The sequence below is a fragment of the Podarcis melisellensis genome (assembly GCF_964234715.1).
Source record: "Podarcis melisellensis genome assembly, chromosome: 2".
In the NCBI taxonomy this organism is placed as follows: domain Eukaryota; kingdom Metazoa; phylum Chordata; class Lepidosauria; order Squamata; family Lacertidae; genus Podarcis; species Podarcis melisellensis.
The window spans coordinates 86692680-86715061 of NC_138529.1; the positions used below are offsets into that span (position 1 = coordinate 86692680).

At 38.9% G+C, this 22382-nt stretch overlaps 1 protein-coding gene across 7 annotated transcripts in view; it reads left to right on the plus strand.

Annotated features, from left to right (window-relative positions):
- NR2C2 (nuclear receptor subfamily 2 group C member 2) overlaps window positions 1-17754 on the plus strand; it is a 33000-nt gene extending 15246 nt beyond the window's left edge. For 3 of the 7 annotated variants that reach the window (XM_081902239.1, XM_081902240.1, XM_081902241.1), the window contains 12 exons: window positions 570-770; window positions 2611-2713; window positions 4524-4703; window positions 5699-5846; window positions 6830-6923; window positions 7249-7382; window positions 8838-9015; window positions 9813-9934; window positions 11543-11682; window positions 14232-14369; window positions 15967-16072; window positions 17494-17754. In XM_081902239.1, the coding sequence (XP_081758365.1) occupies window positions 570-770; window positions 2611-2713; window positions 4524-4703; window positions 5699-5846; window positions 6830-6923; window positions 7249-7382; window positions 8838-9015; window positions 9813-9934; window positions 11543-11682; window positions 14232-14369; window positions 15967-16072; window positions 17494-17668 (1719 nt within the window). In that variant the 3' untranslated portion in view covers window positions 17669-17754. Of the gene's footprint in view, window positions 1-569; window positions 771-2610; window positions 2714-4523; window positions 4704-5698; window positions 5847-6829; window positions 6924-7248; window positions 7383-8837; window positions 9016-9812; window positions 9935-11542; window positions 11683-12716; window positions 12814-13710; window positions 13929-14231; window positions 14370-15966; window positions 16073-17493 lie in introns of those variants that run through there. The other 4 variants (XM_081902242.1, XM_081902243.1, XM_081902244.1 and 1 more) reach the window with 4 other exon arrangements.
- The last annotated feature ends 4628 nt before the right edge of the window (window positions 17755-22382 follow it).

Below are 22382 nucleotides of genomic sequence, written 5' to 3' on the forward strand. Positions count from 1 at the left end.
CATGGAAGAGACGAGGTGGCCAAGTGGTTAAGGCGATGGACTGCTAATCCATTGTGCTCTGCACGTTTCCTGCTTGGCAGGGGGTTGGACTCGATGGCCCTTGTGGTCTCTTCCAACTCTATGATTCTATAATCTGCTAATGAACATGGGGAGGCCAGTTTCCTCCTTTCTATTGCAGTCCAGCACCCCCCTTAAAAAAAACTGTTTTGGAGGGTTTGGGGACCATTCAAAACAAAATTTCAGGGGGAATTGTGGGCTGTAGTGGGGAGAGAAAACATACAAAAATAGTCTCTTCTACTGATCCACTTCTTACTGGATCAGAAGTCTTTGCACTTGTGCAAATGCACCAGTTGGATGTAGCCAATTCATATTCCATACTGATTTGCATTCTGAGTTGTTACATACATAAAATGTACATAAAAGTTTTTTACTTCTTCTATACCCTTTTGTGGCTTAACTGCACGTATAACCTAACAATGGAGGGAAAACATCACTTTATGAAGTTATAAAATATGATTCTACTAAATTGTTAAATCTCACATGATAAAATATTTCCATTTTTGTTATAGATTGTCACAGATCAGCAAACAGGGCAGAAAATCCAAATAGTAACAGCAGTGGACTCATCAGTCTCCCCAAAGCAGCAGTTTATATTGGCTAGTCCAGACGGAACAGGAACAGGGAAAGTGATATTGGCTGCACCTGAGGCTTCTAATACCAAGCAACTTATCTTTACCACCACAGATAACATTGTGCCAGGCAGAATACAGGTAAACACAGCAATTAAATAAGGGTATATGTGTCAGCCATTAAGCAAAGGAAACGTTACATAGCTTATTAAAAATAAAATGTTTGTTTCATGGGATGATCTATGCAGCGAGTATAAGATGTACACGTGAAACAAAAGTAATCATATTCACCACAATAAATAAATATGAATGCTAAACAAAAATAATTGTTTCTGAGAATTAATTATGTGTTATATGAGGCAGAAGGTATATAGTTTATCCTGGATTGTTATATATACTGATTCAATGGATATGCTTAATGGTCAGTTATAACATGTCTTGTTACAATCTGATTTATATAAAATGATTTACCGTTGAAGGATTGCTTGTTTTATCTGAAAAAAATATAAGTGCTGCACAGTTGAGGTCGCTACTGATCAGCTCCTCGCAGGGTTATTTACTTAATTATAAAATAATTTACATCCTGCTTCTTCACTCAAAGTGGCTAACAAAATATAAAAGCAAACACAATAATAAAACAAACCATAATTAAAATAAGTTACCAAAAAAACTAAGACAAAAAGCAGCTTGAGAGAACAAGGGCAATGAGAGCCAAAACAATAAATAAATGAATTAAATTAAGTAACAAGCAAGTCAAAGTTTTGAACAGACATCTTCAAAATACTGGCAGAATGCAAATGGGATGTTATTTTGGGGCAGGGAATTCCAGGTGCTGCCACAGAGAAAACTCTTGTACTTTGTCACAGAACAGCTGGTCTTAAAGGATAGGGTAATTCACATGGGAAGAGTGGGTGTTTCATGTAGTTTAATTCTAAACTGTTTAGAGCTTTAAGGATAACTGGCACCTTGAATTGCACTCAGAAATGAAGGGGCAGCTGGGGCAATTGATACAGTAAGACACCAGTTTGCCCCATGAATATTTTATTGGCAGCATTCAGCACCAATTAAATTGAATTGAATTTTTCAAGGGTAGCTCAGTCAATATGCGACTAATGCATGTTGGACCAATGGTAGGTCTGACTGCACCAGTAATGGGCACAGCTGGCACACCAGCTGAAGCTGCACACAAAAGTACTGCAGGCCACTTGAACTTATTGTAACAAGAGCAGATCCAGAAGTACTCCTAGGCCACAAGCCTGATCTTAAGAGGAGTGCATCCTGTCCATAATAGACTGATATTTTATCCCTATTCTAGTAGGCCTACCGATTGATAGTATCTCTGCCTTGTCCAGATTTAATTTCAGGCTAGTCAGTCCATCACTGACTCCAAACACCAATTCATCAGCTTTCCAGAAGGAGATGGCAATAACATATAGAACTGAGTTATAAAAATTGCCTCCAGAAGATTGCCTCAAGGGCATGTTAGTCTGCAAGACATTTGGCTTGATTAGGAATGTATGGAGCAAGCCTGCCATATGATGCCAGCCAGAAAACATTTAGTTGTGGAGCTGCCACTAATGTCATTTTTCTCTTTCCATTGGCCTGTTGCTAATCCAATATAAGGTTTTTCACATTGTCTTCAAACCACACCTGCACCTCTGTATCCTTTCCCCCTTTTTCTCACTGCATTCATATTTGCCCATTTCATTATTTTTTAAATCTCAACTTCTCTGCATTTTTGTTACTTACTCACTGCTGCTACATCTGCATGGAACATCTCCCTTTCCAGAGTCTCCATACTTCCCCCCTTTCTTTCCTTGCAAAGTACCTAAAATCCTGTCATTACTTTCACTTTTCTTCTATGCTAACTTGAATGGGACTTCTTCTGATACAACTGTGTTTAAAATATTTAGGCAGCTCCTTTTTTATTTAATTTGAGATGGAGAGTGGCACTGTAAGCCTTCTAAATATTTCATTTTAGATTGTGACTGACTCTGCCTCTGTGGAACGTTTGTTGGCTAAAACTGATGTCCAGCGACCCCAAGTAGTAGAATATTGTGTTGTCTGTGGAGACAAGGCATCAGGTATGTTCTGTAGGAGAATTATTAGATGTGGTGCAAGAAATTGACTGTGCTCACTGATGTCAAAAAATGGCACTTGTGGATTGTTAAACAGATGAATTTGATTCTAGAACATTGTTCTGGCAAAACAACTCAAGCTAGATATTGCCCAGCAGAGTGTAGTTCTATTCCACTTTCTCCTAAGTAGCAATATTCTGAGGGCCTGGAGAAGAATAAGCTGCTACATGGCATAGGTGGTGTTGAGGAAGCTTCTGATTGATGACATGAATTGCCTGGCCACATTTGGATGTGCCTGGCATAGCAGCTTCACAACAGATGGAAGTTTAAAATCAACCCCTAAGAGCTATTATACATCTTGATCCTTATGCAAGCAAAACTCAAGCTTACAATCCAAATATACAACCCTCAGAAAATAAAGTACTTATCACCATCAGGGTAAACCTGGGGATTATTACAAATATAGTCTGCTCAACTACTTTAACTTCAAATTCCAGTATTTTGACGCTCCTACGTACATCACACCAGTTAGCAACAGAAACGCAATAACAAAGCCATTCTTGTTTCCTGAGCTGAATGAAACCATAGTTAGCATTTTCTGCTTTCTGAATATCTGCGGGTAGATACGTAAATTCAAAATCTGGCATAGGGCTAAGTTTCCATTTTTTAAATGCAGATCTCAGCATTAATGCCACTTCGGCAGTCCACCTTGTTTTAGTCAACTCATTGCTGCCTAACAATCATAGGAGGGACATTGTTTGAAGAAACAGCGCCAAAAACTCATGCCAAACAGCATTATCCCCCTAAGAGAAGTTTTCTGTTATTAATGGTTAATTTGTGCCATGCAACATGAGGACTCCTAATGCTGACACAAAATCCGAGCGGCCAACATGGTGCAGGCACTCACCCAGCAGCAGCATTACTGTTCTTTACCTAGACAGGGGTGAAAGGTCATTGGCAAGGTTAAGACTTTTTGGGTGTATCAGTGCACCTGTGCAGCCCCAGCCTGACCACCACTCTGCCCCACCCTTTAGGGTTGCTGCCATCAAGGGGCACTGTGGCCCCCTCCCGCCATGTCAGCCACTCTTGCACAAAATTCAATGGCTAAATTGCTGACTAGGAGCCAGACAAATGCAGCATACATCATGCCATTCTTAAAGCCCTGATCTGTTTCTGGTCACAGTTGAAAATATTGATGTAACCTTTAAGGTTATTATTCTCCCACATGAATCTGCCTCAATGTTAAAATTGTCCTCAGAGGCCCCTTTTCAAGTCTTCCACCCTGGCAAGGAGATTGGGCTTATAGCTGTGGTGCTCTGATCCACTTGGTACTGAGTCTGATGCGTTTCATTTGCCCATGACTTAGATTATGAGTTAAGCTGGCCCTACACTGGCATATATTTAACTGTTCTGTGTTTTCTACTTTTAAACCTTGTTTTTTGGTGTTTAAAATGCTGTTAGTTGGTCTGCCTTCAGGCTGAAAAGCTGGATAAGAAATATTCTAAATAAAAGAAATGCTATGAGTAACCATTTTAGAACCATACTAGTACATCACTGATGGGTTTAAGCACAAAATACACCCCAGTCTAACTAACAGAATAGCATGAGACTTGTGTATGTGTGAAACCTGAAAATGCATGCAAATACTTGAGGATTTTCTTCTGATTGGAATACAATGCATATTAAAAATGTGAAAAAACTGAAAAGCAACCCACAGCAATATCTGAACAAAGTACCCTGCATATTATAAAAATAGTTCTAAAGTCCATCTTCCTGCCACATTAGTTGTATATTCTTAATTTCTGGCTTTTTTTAGGTCGTCACTATGGTGCTATCAGTTGTGAAGGATGCAAAGGCTTCTTTAAAAGGAGTGTGAGGAAAAATCTGACCTATAGTTGCCGTAGCAACCAGGACTGTATCATCAATAAGCACCATCGGAATCGCTGCCAGTTTTGTCGGCTAAAAAAATGCCTTGAGATGGGAATGAAAATGGAATGTGAGTCTAAAATACACAGAGTGGTTCTTTGTCTATCAAGTGATAGATATGCATAGACAAACAGCCTGTTCTGTCAAGTATAGTTTAGAGGCTTGTGGTTAAAATCAATTTCTATTGTTTTTTTTAATAATTTTTCATTATCCAAAATCAAAATTTATTTCATGTTTTATATTCTAAGCCATATTTTTTTGATCATTTGCATTGTGAATGTTAGAAATAAGCATTAAATGACTTATAATGTTTTTTCTTACAACATTACAAAAATAGCTAAGATGCTATTCACAGTGAAAGGTGTATCTAAAGATCAGATACCTTGAAAAATGGCAGCATGATAAGAAATAAGAAAACAGCCACAGGGCATGAGATCCAGTAGCCTAACAGTACAACTAGGCAGAACATTGGAACACTACTAAGTCAGATGGCATGACTTGACAGTGATGAGTAATGTCTAGGATGGACATGAAAGTTATATGATGGTAGAAGCAATGAGGTCATTCTTAACTGAATAGAAGCTGCTTTGTAGGTAGCTATTATGCTTAATAATGCTGCCATGTCTGCAGGTATCCAGTCCTGGTTTAGGTATGATTCATAGTGCCAGAGCACACGGAAACGCCGTTTACCTTCCCACCACAGTGGTACCTATTTATCTGCTTGCACTGGTGTGCTTTCGAACTGCTAGGTTGGCAGAACTGCTAGCTGGGGCAGAGCAACGGGATTTCACCCCGTTGCACAGATTCGAACCACCAACCTTCCAATCAGCAAACACCAGAGACACAGTGGTTTAGACCACAGTGCCACCAGTAATCAGCCATCTCCACATTTCTGAGATTGAACTATTGGGTAGAACTGGAACTGGTGCAAAGCATTCACTTTCACTGAACCAAATTGAACTAAGACTGTATGCAAGCTAAAGTCCTGCTTTAAGAATGTACATGTTTTCCAAGTCTTTAAATGAATGATTTATTTTTAAAGCTCTGTATCTTTATGTGATTTAGCTGTACAGAGTGAAAGGAAGCCATTTGATGTGCAACGTGAGAAGCCAACGAACTGTGCTGCTTCAACAGAAAAAATCTATATCAGAAAGGACTTGAGAAGTCCTCTAATAGCAACCCCAACTTTTGTAGCAGATAAAGATGGGGCTAGGTATGTGACAAATGAATCTTACTGAGGTGTATGTAATTCTGAGCTTTTTCAAAGTCACAGAATAGAAGATAGCATTTAAAACGTGACTCAATTGGTTTCTAATTAGTCCCTAGTTTTGAGATGGTTCTTTCTTGTGAGTTCAGATGCTATTATAATGAATCAGTATGGAACTTTCCATACTTACATGGATACTACCTGTCTTAAGTCATGATGTTAATAAGAAAATATAGCTTCTTATTCTTATTATAAAGGACACAGTACAGCTTAATGTATGACAGAACCTTGCCTCAAAGGATTTGTACTGTTCAGGCGGAAATGAGGCTCTGATATTGTAAACTCCCCGAGACAAAGGCTTGTCATGTGCTCATCTCTGTTGTATCATGCAAAATGAAAGGGCCTCTTTCTTTCACAGAAGGCATTGTGATCCAGCAAAGGCTCTTGCTGGAGCAAGTGGGGAAGTGATTTTTGCTGAATTTCCTCTTCCTTCTGCAGTCTCCCTCCCAAGTAGGCGCTCATCCTGTTCCAGAAAGATCCCCTAAACTTCTAGTCCACGTTTGGGGGGAGGGGGTGGCATACAGGGTAGAGGATGAATTGGTAAAAATCGTTCTACTCCTTCCCAGCAGTGTGGCCATTGCATGAGTGGAGTTCTGCTTACAGGATATCTGGGTCCAAGTCCTAAAGTGTTTACCTGTCTATATGAGAATAGCCAATATTCACATTTTAAATCAGAGGTGACTAACCTGTGGCCCTCAAGATGTTGTTGCATGACAACTCCAGACATCCCTGGCTGGGGCTGACAGGAATTGGCTTCTAACAATATCTGGAGTGCCATGGATTAACTATCCTGCTTTCAAACTTGAAGATACTTTGATAAAGAAATCTATCAAAACTGAAAGGCATGGCACTACTTTTGATTATCTGAAAGGGAAATGGTGTGGTTCTTTAATAATAGATTATTACTCATGCTCCCCTTTTTTGAACAGATCAGCTGGCCTTCTTGATTCAGGGATGCTTGTGAATATTCAGCAGCCGCTAATAAGAGAAGATGGTACAGTTCTCCTGGCTACAGATTCCAAGGTATCTTCCATAGATTTCACTGTACAGTTCATATTTTGTTGTTTCAATAAGGTGCTTTCTGTGCAGATATATATGAATACATCATTCCTCACAAGGAGCACAGCTCAGTAAAACTATTGAAGGATGATTGTGTGGAGTAGAGCATATCCCAGCAATGAAAAAAAAAGACTTGGCTCAATCAACTAGCCAATTTATATTTTGTTTATTTTTTTCTTTTTCAGTGTAGTTTTAAATTGCTTTTCTCTCCATTGCCATGTTGGGAAAGTGGCATAATGGTTTTAATGGTTAAGTTTACTTAACACACATATATAAATTTCTTTTGTAGGCTGAGACAAGCCAAGGTGCCTTGGGGACGCTAGCAAATGTTGTAACTTCACTTGCCAGTCTCAACGAGTCGCTTAATAATGGAGACACTTCTGAAATTCCACAAGAAGACCAATCTGCAAGTGAGATCACTCGGTAGGTACTTCATATTAAAAACTTACTTATCTCCCAGTCCATTATATGTAGTTAGTTAACTGAATAAACTAGAGCAGCAGCACGCCAGGCTATGGATAATAGGCAATGCCTTATATTAAAGCATCAATGTCAAGTTCTATATTTAGATTCTGTCATCAACCTGCATAACTTTATTTACTCTGTTTAGCATTTCAGGGAATGGGTTATAAATAGCAAGATAACAGAATGCTGCTGTGAAAATACTATGACAGTGAAGGGATTTTCTATTAAACTATTTCTAATTTGCTGTTTTCTAGTCATGGGATTCTACTACAGAGATTCACTTTAAGTTTGTAATGGATACAAGTGTGACCTAGAACAAAAACGTTTAGTGTGGAATGCTTCTATTCAGAGTTCCAGCCATTTTGTTTCATTTCATTCACTGACAACGTTCAGTCTTTGGAAAGTGGGGGTGGGGAATTCAGCCCTTGGAGTTCTTACACCTCCCTTTTGTGTGAAGAACTTGCCATTTTGGTAAAGAAAGGCTACGTACTCAGTGGCCTGGTTCGCATGTCACAGTAAGCCGAACTATGGGTTACCAGGACCACACCAAAAATAAAACTGACATCATAATGCCATTATACAAATCTGTGGTGTGACCTCACTTGGAATACTGTGAAATTGGAAAAGGCTCAGAAAAGGGCACACTTGAACCTTGTGGGGATGCTCTGAAGTTGAACATTGGAAGATTCAGAACAGTTAAAAGAAGTACTTCTTCACGCAATACATAGTTCAACTCTGGAACTCGCTCCCCAGGAGGCAGTGATGACCACCAACCTATGTGGCTGTAAAAACAAATTAGACAGAGGAGGAGAGGGATTTTCAATGGCCGCTATCCGTGATGGCTATATTTGGCCTCCACAATTGGAGGCAGTAGTGCTTCTGAAAACAGGTTGCTGGAAGCAACAGGAAGGGATAATTCCCTTGTGCTTGAATCCTTCTTTCCCACAGGCATTTGCCCACTAGATGGGTCATTGGCCTGATCCAGCCGGCTCTTCTTATGTGGGCTCCTGAAGAGGAACTTGCAGCTGCTTTGCTCCTTCCTGGACTTTTTTATTGCTGCACTGAGCTAAGCCAACCTGTGGCTTGCTGTGTTACCTGAATAAATCTTGACTATAGTTCTTCAGTAGTGAGGAAACAGCTTGACCATGAGCGTACATTTAGACAACACACTAAGTCAACCTTTGGTTCGGCTCAGCACCGCAAAAGAGTTTAAAAAAGGCAAGGATGGAGGAATGCAAATGCAAGTTTCTCTTTGGGAACCCACACATTTGCACAGCCCTGGTAACTGTAGTTTGGCTCACCATGCATGACATGTTAAGCAGGGCAGATAATTAATTCACCATTGATACATATGTATCTGTGTACAGAAGTATAAGTGACATTATGTTTTAATAGACTTACTCTTATTTGCAGTGCATTTGATACTTTGGCTAAAGCACTTAACACCACAGATGGAGCAACAGCTCAGAATCTGGCAGATGGAATGGATCCCACAGGTGGTGGGAACATTCATGTAATCAGTAGGGATCAGTCTACGCCAATCATTGAAGTTGAAGGACCCCTCCTTACAGACACTCATGTGACATTTAAGGTGTGTGTGTTTCCTTAATTTATTTGGGCAAATATGCCAAGAAGCTCTAGAAATAACAACACAATGACTTTTAACAAGCAAAAATAAGTTAGTGAACATCATCTTCACTTCCCATGCTGTCTGTTTTCCTTGAGAGTTAACTATTTCATTGGAATCTCTTCAGCTGATGCCCATTTTACAACTTATAAAGGGGGGAGCAATGGGTTATCCCTTAAACCCCAATGGTAAATTAAATACATGTGACCACACATTCTTTCTGGCAGCTACTGAAATCTTTTGACTGAAAAAGTTCTCCAGCTTCATAAAATTTGAGATCAGGACACATTACTTGACTATAAAATGGAAGAGTTTTGTGACTATGTACCAAATGCCATACATCTGTAAAATACAAAAATGAATTCACAATATATGTGTAAATTTCAGACTTTTCCAATTGCTAATAGTTTTATGCATTGTACCTGAGTTACTCTATATTCACAGTCTTGAAGTGTTATCCCTAACTGTATTGCAGACCCTATTTTAAATTCAAACCAATTCTTTCTGAATACAAAGTGTGGCTTCATTTGAGCTGTCATTTTAATGGGGCAGACTTTGTATTAAGATAGCTGGATTAAACTGTTACAGAGTTTGAATGTTTAAAGAATTATCACTATAAAGTATAAAGGCATATGGTATATTTATGGTTCCATAACAAAAGGCTCTGTACATGTTCTGTATCCAAAATGCATCTATTAATGATTTTTAAAAGAATTGATGAAAATGGGCTTTTATACATGTACATTTCTGTTCTCTTACAGTTAACCATGCCAAGCCCAATGCCAGAGTATCTGAATGTGCATTACATTTGTGAGTCAGCATCCCGCTTACTTTTTCTTTCCATGCACTGGGCTAGATCCATTCCTGCTTTTCAAGCACTAGGGTGAGCAGATGATTTCTTTTTAATTTTTTACATAAGGAATTGGAGGGATCTTCTCAATCTAAACTAGCTGTGAAGAATGAAATTATCACACATCAAATGACACCTCACTCTTCCACCTGTCAGACTCCTGACTCTTTCATGTCCCCACTTAGTTCTCCCTAGACTCACCTCATTATCTTCTACACATTTTCCCACTATATCCCCAACAGATAACTCAATCTTTTCTATCTCATTATATATCCCAGTCTCTGTTTCCCCTTCGTACCAAAGCCTTTCCAACACCCCATATTCCTTTCACCCTTATTTTGTTATTGGTGCGTGTGCTTCTGGGTTATGAAGCTGAAACTGATTATTTGTTAAACCACAACCCCAAATACAGATACAACAATATGCAGAGCTGAAGGAAAAGCTAAATAAAGGTTTCCAGTGTCCTCCTTCCAGCTACACTGGAAAAAAGAGAGGAGGAAAAAGTGCCATCCTTATGAGGCTAGATTCATGAACACTGTGCTAATCCAAGGTTGCCAATATTTTTATACCCATGGGTACATTTGGATTTCTGAGCAAGTGCTGGGGGTGCCACCCCTCCTAATCACACACAGACAAGAAAGAAAGTACCTATATGCACACTTTAGGATTGACCTGAACCTTGCAAAGCTCGTAGAGATGAAAGAGGAAATGGAAATATGTAAGTTCCTCATTCAGCCCTCTTCAAGGAAGAAGAGGTAACAACCCTCACCATCTCATGGCCAAGGGGACAGTGAATGGGATGTGGGGGCTTAGAAGCTTCTCAGGCACCAAGGAAGACCTCCTGGGCACCACATTAACGGCCTCTTGTGTAAACCATGGTTTAGTGTGAAATCCTAATGCAGCTATCAATTTCAGTTAAACCATCAGAAAATCTTACACAGATCCTATTGTGTATTTTGCTAGAATATTTTATGTCTATTGTGGGAGGTAGCTTAAGCAGTTCAAAGTAACCAGCACATTATCTTTAAATAAGGGTTCTACAGTTTTCTTTCTGTAATCAAGATTCTACTGACTTTTTATTGTGTTTTGAAGATTTCTGTAGAACTTGGGAACATTGCTTTTTGGCACAGGCTATGAAGTAGTGTATTGCATAACTGCTGATATTCTGTTTGTCAGCTATTTTGCCTGTGACTTCTTTTCTCCCTCTCTTGATTCTATGGTTCTTTCTTAACTGTAAGTTCATATGTAACATTACATTTTTTGTGTTGCTGTTCAGCATGGAGACTACGAAGATGGGGGTGGGATCTCAAAAAATACTTGGAATGAGGGGAGCAAGCAAGGGACTTTGTAAGCAGCTGCCATATTGTCCATTTTTCAGGACAATTTTTCTTCCAGCTGTAACAGTTTTTTGAATGGGAACATTTGCCCTCCTACAAGCTAACACAAATTCCACCATTCTTTTCAGCACAGCAACGCGAGCCAGTCAAACATTGCATGTAATACTATTGCATAAAATAAACTTACTTACAATAAAATCCTAATGGAGCCCTAATGTTCAGTAGTTACAAAAAAGAATTATAATCTATGCAGAAAAAATAATACTGATAAATCTACTATATTTATTTGCTTTTGCACCTTTAGGCAGGACTGTAATACAAGCCTTGTGCGTGCATGCTGGAATGAACTGTTCACTTTAGGCCTTGCACAATGTGCACAGGTGATGAGCTTGTCAACTATTCTGGCAGCCATTGTCAACCATCTACAGAACAGCATACAGGAAGGTATGTGTGGCTGTTTTTTTAAGGCTGTGATTCTAAGCACAGTTAACAAGTTGTAACCATGTCATTAGGACTTGCCTTCCAAGTATATGTGTTTAGAATCTAGGTGCTAAAAGCATCTGTTGGGTGGGAATAAAAATTTTACTAAGTTGTTTCTAGAAAAAATGTTTCACCAACAACAAGGCATGGAGCACACATGTTGGGTTGTATATTCAGCTGCTACATTGTGGTTGACGAGGAAACCTTGCACACTCAGTAAGGTAGAAGGGAATACACCAACCACTGTAATATGTATTCTCTTGTGCACATATTTGTTTTTTTCATAAAGGTTTCCTTGAAGAGTTTACTGATTTTCATAGTAGATTTATGAAACCAAATAGATCTTCAGAAAAACACAAGAGTCCTTTGGCTTTTTTGTGTTTATTTTTAAAATTATAGGCAGAAGTTTTAAATGGAGCTCTAAATGTGGAACAATGATTGTAGACTATTTAATAGGCACTTGACAGTAACAATTACCGTATGAAAGCCAATGAATAACCACTTAACTGCACTAGAGAAACTATTGGAGAAACAACAGTGCCATGCATGAATTTTGGCTTAATTCTTTCCAAAGAGAAAAGGTACCAGTTGGAAAGTACCTATTGGATGTAGAGATTCTGAACTGTGGAATACCTTACATGGTTGCAAAAAAAGGTCAATGTTTGGTAATAAACATGAGCAAAATGTACATCTGGAATTCCATACCTTTCTGTTCTTGCCTACTTTCATTTCTGGATATAGCAGAGTCTGTCCCAAGAATGCTGTCTTTCTCCAGCAGATAACAGAAGTATCAGTTGTTGTACAAAAACCATCTGCTAGAACAGTAATACTATATTATTAAGTTGCAGGCTCATGTATCTACAGGAGAACTTTTTAGTATGATGGGTTTGGTTTTGGCTGTCTTGTTGTGCTTGTTATGGCTCTAGAAAAATAAAGTTAGCAGTTACCAACATTTACTGATTTAATTTGTTAAATCCTTTCAAACTTAATTATAATAGGCAGGTTCCGCCCCCAAGCAAAGCCCTCAAAAACAACAGAACTGATGTAGTTCCTCTGGGCAAGGAAAGAGGCAGGATATTCAGAGGCCATGGAGAGGTAGGTGCCCTACGTTTGATTAAGTGTAGGGCTGTAAGATTTTCCAGCATCCCAGATTTGTGGAAAGAACAGGCACAGTGAAATTACTGGCCTCGTGGAAAGCAAAGGATCACAGTAGATAAGAGAGCTTGCTGCAACTGTATGGTTGTAGTGCACTGCCTTTTGAGTTAAACCAATTTTTGAAGGCCATGGATAGATAGAATAATTAAAGCAATGTTTCTTGCCCCAAGGTTTGGGGTGTAGGTTAGATTAAACAACAAGATCATTGCTATTCTTTGATCAAGAGAAAAGGACAACTTGCAGCCTGCTATTTGTGCAATGTTTAACAAATGTAGATTAAAGGTTTTCAATATGGTGGCAGAAGAGTCATAAATATCTACAATTATTACCAACACAGGCCAAGGAAAATATTTAGGTAATAGTGAACTTTGCTTATTTTATATATAGGTCATGCAGCATGCAGTTCTTAACAGAGGAAAATGGGGAACTAGTTTTTGAATGGCAGCTTTCTGTTCAGAATCTTTTTCTACAAATGGCAACTCCGCTCTTCTTCATTGACTTGAATAAATGCAAATGTTGCAATATAAAGACCAAAAAAATGCCTCATACTGAGAAGGAATCATTCCACAAACCTTTACAATTTAAACTCCACGACATTATACTTATCATCTAAAGAAAAATGTCAAGTGCTCTTAAATTCTGATAAATTACAACAAAGATTGAATTTTCCTCAACCATTTTAAGAAGGAATTGAAAATAGCATGAAGGAGTGGACAGTCTTGAAATGTTATCACACCCATGCCATCTTTTCCCTACACACTTCAGCCTAGCACCAATTATATAGTTTCCCAACTAGAACCACCTCCTTACCTCGTACACTGCTTCATCAATTTTCAGATTGTCTACACTGTTAACAAAATAGCAAGGGGTAAGTTTCTGGCATATGGAGGAGAGTTATAGAAACATTCAATTAAATCTATGAAGCATTCAAAAGTTGAGGGTAAGCTGCTGATTCCAGTCTGCTAGATAAAGCATATATTTCTAAATATGCATTTATAGAGGGAAACTATCAGTCATTATTACATTAAGCTTTGTCTTTCAAATAACTAGATAACATGCCTGTCTGGGTAATGCATTTTAGGTTACTTGGCAGTCACTTAGGTCTCCATTGAACATTTGGTCATATTCCAAAGCCTCTGTAATTCAGTACATACGGAAGTTTCTGGTTTACAAATTAAAACTCACTGAGTAACCAGACATGTGGAAAAAAGAATGAAATTTAGCAGTTTGATACATTTTCCCATGAAAGACTGCATACGTTTGAACAGTTTAAAACTGGTTGTTATCTGAAAAAGTCTAGATAGTTGGTTGACTTACAGTTTTGCGCTGTTAAGAGAATGTGTAATGTCTACTTGTAGATAAACTTTCCGGAGACCGAATAAAACAAGTGATGGAACACATCTGGAAGCTTCAGGAGTTCTGTAATAGCATGGCTAAGCTTGATATTGATGGATATGAATATGCTTACCTTAAAGCTATAGTCCTCTTTAGTCCTGGTAAGGCATTTGGTAATTATTCCCTTCTCTTAAATTCTGTTTTGGTGCTCAATTTACAAGAGGGTAATACTCTGACACCAGTTAAATCCAATGCTGAAGAAAATGCTACAAATGAAGGTACTTCATAATACAGTTCAATTAACTGACATATTTGTGTTTATTTTTCCTTTTGGTTTTATTGGGATTTACTTATGTTTAATATCAAAGTATTAGCCAGACGCTTTCTTAAAAGCTGTATTATCAATCCACCTTTTTGCTGCTATTTCATCTGTCCACATCTGGAATAATCCCAGCAGCATGAAATGGGGGTTGGACTCGATGGCCCTTGTGGTCTCTTCCAACTCTATGATTCTATGAAATACTCAGTAATACACTTGAGGATAACCCTAAAGCAGACAGTGTAAGGCTGGTGGATTGCAACAAGTCTGCTACAGTTTTTCTACAGCCTGCACACCACTTGTGCTAACTTAGGCTTTCCAGGAGGAAGCATTAATAGCGTGGGATGCAGTCTGCAGAGATATTACCTGTCCTTGTGCCAGAAGAAATACTTGATGACAAAACTGGCCCTCCGCTGTTGATTTTGAGTAAAGAGCTGAATTGTGCAGGACATACAAAGTTGGGGAGAAGGCTTTGTTTGCAAAGCTGACAATGTTTTGTATTGGATGTGGAATATTAACAGAAATATGTCTGGTAGCTTTTAATTTTAAAAATTATAAAGGAAAATGCTATTACCTATTACACCCACTTACAATAAATTTGTACTGTTTAAGAAGCAAATTAACAGTGCAGTCATCTCCTGATATTTAACTCTGTAATTTGTCTCCCAGTTTCATGTATAGTAATCATTTCTTATCATGAATAGACTTTAGAGTGAAGAATATTAAATATTTTTGTGTTTTTAGTCTACTGTATATTTTCATTTGGGACGTGGGTGGCGCTGTGGGTTAAACCGCAGAGCCTAGGACTTGCTGATCAGAAGGTTGGCGGTTCGAATTCCCACAATGGGGTGAGCTCCCGTTGCTTGGTCCCAGCTCCTGCCAACCTAGCAGTTTGAAAACACGTCAAAGTAGATAAATAGGTACCGCTCCGGCGGGAAGGTAAACGGCGTTTCCGTGCGCTGATCTGGTTCGCCAGAGGCGGCTTAGTCATGCTGGCCACATGACCGGCTGTACGCCGGTTCCCTCGGCCAATAAAGCAAGATAAGCGCCGCAACCCCAGAGTCGGTCACGACTGGACCTAATGGTCAGGGGTCCCTTTACCTTTTTATATTTTCATTGTTTTTACTTTTGTACATTACCTGATAATGTTTACATGACAGCCAGTATATAAATATTTTGAAATAACTTTAAAAGAATGTATAAATGGCACACAAACATTTGAGTGTCCCAAGAGACTGAAATATTACTATTTCTAATGTCAGATTTGTATCTATTTATTTTGTGTAGAGGCCAACCTGCTTATTTTCTGTGGAAAGCAGAAAGTCATGCGATAGCATATATTGCCTCTGGAAGTATTTCAACAGAAGATTCTTTCTAAAAATAAATGTCATGTTTTTGATACAAGTAAATGCACAATGACATGTTTGTGTTTTCTTTAGATCACCCTGGTCTCACAAGCTCCAGCCAAATAGAAAAATTCCAGGAGAAAGCTCAGATGGAGTTACAAGACTATGTTCAAAAAACATATCCAGAAGATACTTACAGGTATTTTCTCTCTCTTGCACTTACCTGGAAGTACCATATTTTTCGCCCCATAGCACGCACCTTTTCCCCTCCAAAAATGAAGGGGAAATCTGGGTGCGTCCTATGGGGCGAATGCAGGCTTTCGCTGAAGCTTGGAGAGCAAGAGAGGTCGGTGCGCACCGACCCCTCTCGCTCTCCAGGCTTCAGGAAGACATCCGCAGCCTAGGCAGCCCTGAAGCAGATCGCCCCTCGCGCTGGGAGGTCCCGCAGGGCTCCCCACGCTGCGGATAGCAGCCTGCCGTGCGGTGCGCCCTGAAGCAGAGCGCCCTTCGCGCCAGGCAGACATCGGCCAGTCCCACAAGCTCGGGGGACAGTGGGGAGGCGCAGCGCTGCCATCCCGCTGTTCCCACAACCTGGTTTTGGGGGAGAAATAAAGGAAAACATTTTTTCCTTTATTTCCCCCGCAAAAAACTAGGTGCATCCTATGGGACAGAAAATACGGTAATTCCTATTGTTTCCAAGTTGATGTGTGCTGAGTTGTATTCTTTTCCCCCTCTGTTACCCATTGGGACCTGAATTGGCTTAGGTGTCCAGTGATGATAAAATCCACAAGTAAAGTGTAACAACATTTAGTGTTGTTAGCCTCGGATTTGTGAGTAATAATAATATATACAAGCTGTTAAAACTCTGAAAACTTAGATTAAAAATAATGGTCTTATTGCTACATATATAAAAGCAGAATATGGTTTTAAGCTCTTGTAAATAGTTACCTTTAGAACCTCATACATTTATGAGGTTATTCTCTAATTGTAAAAAAAAACAACGAAACAAAAAAACAGTCAGATAGGTATGAAAACACAAAATTGGATTAAAAATTATTTGAACTCTCCCAAGCCAGTGGGGTTGCTGTGAGCTGTTTAAAAATATTTGTAAAACATGTTGGCAAACTTGAATCATTTCATAATCCATCTGCTCTTCGATAGTTATGGGATCAGTTGCCCCATGGTGCTTCATCTGCATATCTCCCTTTTCAGTGTTTTTTAAAACTGCATTTAATTTACTAAGCTACCAGGGCTCCTATTTATCTCTACAGAAATGAATGGAACAGTGAAACTACTAACTGTCTATGCTAATTCTGTTTCAAGCAGCTTCTCAAGATAGGATAGGGAAACAGCACTATGCCTGTATCATAAATTCTATTTTGGGGGGTTGTAAATAAATATATCTGTATATTCCTGTGTGTGTGTCCGTCCCCCCATCTCCTGGGGAAAAACCCCTGTTACAAAGCTCAGGGTTCTAGGATGCTGGACTAGATGATCCATTGGCCTGACTCAGCAAGCTCTTCTTCTGTTCTTTTTTCACCTAATCAAGTTGCTATAAGTGGGTGCCAAACTGGTAACCTGATGTATACCTTTTCATATACTACTGTCTTCTTATTTCAGACTAGCCCGGATTCTAGTTCGCCTGCCAGCACTTAGACTGATGAGCTCTAGCATTACTGAAGAACTCTTTTTTACTGGGCTAATTGGAAATGTTCCAATAGACAGTATCATCCCTTACATATTGAAAATGGAAACAGCAGAATATAATGGCCAAATAACAGGCTCATCTTCCTAGAAGAGATCAGTGCGTCTTCACAGATCAACCAAGTAATCATAAGTCACTGATTAACCTTGGCATTGTGTATAAATATTTTGATCATGTTCCCTTTTCTTGTTAAATTTATTCTTTTCCACATTGAAAGAACAACTTATTCCTATCAACATTGAAAAACAAGATTTTAAAACCTGCAAAAAACGCTTTTTCTAGGATTCACTTCTGCCAGAAGAAATACTTTAATGCCTTTTGATGAAAGGGTTGGTTACAGGGAATTGCTGAGCAAAATTTTTATTTGGAAATTATCAGTGAGCAAAAATAGGTTTTATAATATCAGAATACTTATGAACGCTGGCTTGGATCCAAAGAACTGCAGGTGGAGTTCTGCTCATGAAATGAGTGTTATGCAGTGCCACATGGAAAGTTGCAGCTGGCAGAGAAAATTGTCAACACACTCACCCTTGAGCAAGCAGGAGTGCTTTCCACTTGATTAAGGGTTCTTTGTATCCAAGCCCATATTTTATATATTTTAATTTATATTTTAAAATTACCAGGATGTAGTCATTATCAGCACTTTCAAAGCACTTCTTGTTAAAGCTATGATTTTGTCATCCTCTTGCTTGTATGAGCAAGGTAAGTGATTAATAGCATTCAGGGTAAATGAATAATTGTGTTTTAAATGCAGTCATATGCTAGTGATTTCTGTGAAAACATGGAAGAGCTGTGGGAGACAATCATTTATGCTACAAAATTTCAATTGTATGTGTTTATTAATAATGTGATCCTTTCCATGAGATTTCTATACTATTTGAAGTTAAACTTTACTAAATGTTTACAGCTTAAGTGACACAAAATTTATGGCTTTGCTGTCAGCTGAATAAGATGCAGTAGAAGTTATTCACACTAGAAAAGAGCATTCTAACTTCTTGGCTTTGTAAAGGGTAACCATTGAGATTTTCAAGCCTGGTGCTGTTTACTTATAAATGCTGTAGCATAAGATGCCTTTTTATTGTGCTGCATCAGTCGCTAAGTGATGAGGATGCTATCAGTTTCAAAAGCAGCAAATGTGTCCTTTAGTACATTATAATTTCAAACTCATTCATTCTGTCTGACACTTGAGAATACTATTTTGGCATATCACATTGTCCAGTACTGTGGTTACTTCAGAATTTGAGGCTTAGTCTTTTTCTTAAAGTTTAGAAACTCTGCTTTACGGTCCAGATCCTATATGTGTCTACTCAGGAGAAAGTTCCACTGGGTTCAGTGAAACTTACTCCCAGGATTATAGCTGCTCTGAGCAATCCCTAGCTATGGTAAGTCAGTGTAACTTAAAACAGCTTGAGTTTCCCCATCCCAAACTCCTTTCAGGAGGAATTCAACTGACGCCACCTTTTTCACTTGTCACATTATGCCAGGTTGCTAGGTCACATGGCCCAGTTGAAAGGGGGTTAGAATAGGTCTCCCCTTGCTCTGCCATGTCCCTTTGGGGGGACTTATGATAGTTGAGCCCTGGCTGAGCCAGAGTGGGGGACTTATGCTGGTTTAGCCACTCAACTAGGAAAGCCAACTCTCTCATCCTGGAGAATCTTTGGTTTGAATTGCACTGTTTGCCATTTTCCAACCTCCACTTGCAATACAGCATATTATATTCTGAGCCACTTTGCACATGGCATTTTCTATACCTGGGCATAATTCTGTAGCAAAAAGTGTGCAGTCAGCTGCATGCGTATCATACAGCTGCCCATTACCACATGCTTGCATCTGTTAAGGTGTGCTTTGTTCTACTGTATCCAAACACACATAAATAACTCTTGACAAAATAGACATTTCAATGATTTCCCCACTTTGCAAGTCTCATGGAAATATATTTCCATACAGATCTTACCTCTATATAGGAAAGGTATCATGCATGAAGGGACTCCCTGCTCCCATAACATAATTTTGTGGATTCTTTTTAAAGTTTGGAGTACTAAGAAATGTGTCGTGACCTGTCAAAATGCTTCCAGGGGCTGGCCATTTTCTGTTTGATCTGTGTTGCTTTATTTTTAAGATAATGTGTTGTTAATCACATGAAAACAACTTGTCAGATTGCTCTTCATTTGAGATCATATTCCAACAAGGTTGTTTTTTGTCTTTCTAGTTAAGCTCTCTGGTGGAATGTTGGAGGGATGTCTTACAGGACCAGGCACAGTTCAGTCACCTATTTATCCCCATTCATAAGAATCTTCATTTATAACCTACATTTCAGGAAGGAATTCAGTGATTACTTAAGCTGGCATAGCCCCAGAGATCATTAAACTACACTACTATAAATGATGATTCGCTTAGTAAGCTCCTGGGTGTATCCAAATCAATTACACTTCCTACTTTTAAAAATGTTTAAAAAACAGGGTGAGATACAATGTAATGCAAGTGGCCTGCACAGTGGGCTATTTCTTCCTTTCCCCCATTCCAAACCTCCAAAACTTGTTTTTGAGAATTGGGAGGCCCTCTGGAGCAGTTTTTAGTGGGGCATAGGGGGCTGGAGGGTAGAGAAGAGAATCCAGAAGCACCCTTGTGCAAGCAGACAGACAACATTGGGTGTCACTTCCTTTAATTCACACAAGAACTGCTTCAGAGGAAGTGAAACAGTGTTGTGTTTCCTTGACTTACTGTTTAGCTCTGACTTTATTCCTAAAATAATTTATGCACTTGCAGTCAATAGTACTGTGAGCACCGAACGTCTTTCAGTAAAGAAAATACAATGTCAAAATCATAATTAAAATTAATCAACTCTTGTCTTAAATATAAATGACAAAAGACACAGCATGATGAACCTACTATACTATTGTGGTATAAACTAATTAAGATATAATCATATATTTTGGAGTATGTATAGTGTCAAGACTTGAGTGTGCACTTTTAATGAAGAAATTTGTAATTTACATGATAAAATATCCTAAAAATAATTTTAGTACAATTTTGAGACCAAAAATGATTTCTTATAAAACTCAGAGCAGCATATACTTTTAAAAGTGATGTCTGCTACACTGAAATCTCTGTGTTGCAGGTTTGCACAGCTTGATCCACAAACCTTAAATTAATTTAGTTTTGCTTTATTTTGGATCCAGCTGAAGTACTGTTTTTAAATAGTGTCATTTAATGACTGCTATGAAATATTTCAATATTTAATTTTTTGCTAAAAGGCACCTGTTTTCTCATTCACTGTTTCCCATCTAGCCTAGCTTGCATATTCTTAAGGAAAAAAAAGTGTATGTAATTGCTCATTGTTGATTATAGTTCAGATTGTCTAGGGCAGGGGTCTGCAACTCGCAGCTCCGGAGCCGCATGTGGCTCTTTTACACCTTTGCCACGGCTCCGGGGCGGAAACTAGCGAGGGGAAGAGGCGCATTGTGCGCCCCGACACTCCCCACTGTGGCGGGCGCTGTACTGGCTGTGACGACGCATGGGGGCAGTATGTGTGTTAGTCACGCACCGTCCCGACGTCACCTTCCCGCCCACCCGCCCGCTACATTGTAAGGGCCATGTACGCTGGTCACTGCATTGAAAGGGGGCATATACGCTGGTCACTGTTTTCAAGGGGAGTGAAGAACACACACACAAAAAGGTAACTTGTTAATTTAACGTTTATTTCTATGAGGAGGAGTAATTCTGAGGGGTCAAACAAAGAAATAATAAAAAAGTGACAAAAAAGTTATTTTTATAATGACGAGTTTTGCGGCTCCCAGGTTTTTTTTTTCTTCGGAAACGGGTCCAAGTGGCTCTTTTTGTCTTAAAGGTTGCAGACCCCTGGTCTAGGGTTACTTAGTAAGCATCCTTGGAAGCAACTTCGTTTTGAGATCAGTAAGATACATGTATTTATCTATCTACAAGATTGGAAACATAAGCATTTAAAACAAATTCACTGTGTGCCCTGCCAATTGTTAAATAAGATGGCAATCTTGAGTTTAATTGATTTCAGAGGGACTTAGACATGCATGTCTATTAGTCTGCAGCCTCAGTGGATTATAGGAGAGTTTATGTGGCAAGCTAACTAACATCATGTTCTCCCCCAAAGCTTCACTTGCCATGAGTTACAATGGTTCTGAGTTCTGCAAATAGTTCCTGTGAAAGGAGAGTCATAATTTAAAAAGTATGTTTCTGTAGGTGTTCCTATTTCTTCAGAACCAACTTGTGACGTAACATTGGAGGGAGGAAGAATATGCCTTTGATGGGGGAGGAGTCAAATAAGGTCTACCCAAGCTCTTGAGCTCCCCTAAAGAAGTGCTTTGGATCCCGGCCATATTTATTTGTGTGTATGATGTTTTATGTGCTTGTATCTAACTTAGTCTGGTATATTATGTACAGTGTAATATAAAGTGTGTATGTATGTATATAGAACTATGTACAGTCATGTAATCATATATATCAGATTTCTATATGTTAACAAAAAAAAAGATTTATAAATGCATTGCAAAGATTGAGCTTCCTAAATTCTATTTCTTGCTCAAAGCTCAGTCCTGGTATGATTATTTGCATCTCACTTTCCTTGGTAGAGTAGGTACCTGTTTCTAAACCCAGGATGTATTTGCACTTTTTCTTAAATACTGAAACTATTTAATAGTTCCACATGTTATTTCTAAATACACCCAAGCCCTGTTGAAATGAAATGAGGTTGTGCAGTGATAGTGTTTGGTGAATTGCATCTGTGGACCATAAACATTTCTATGTTATTGACACATGCAAAGGGGGCTTT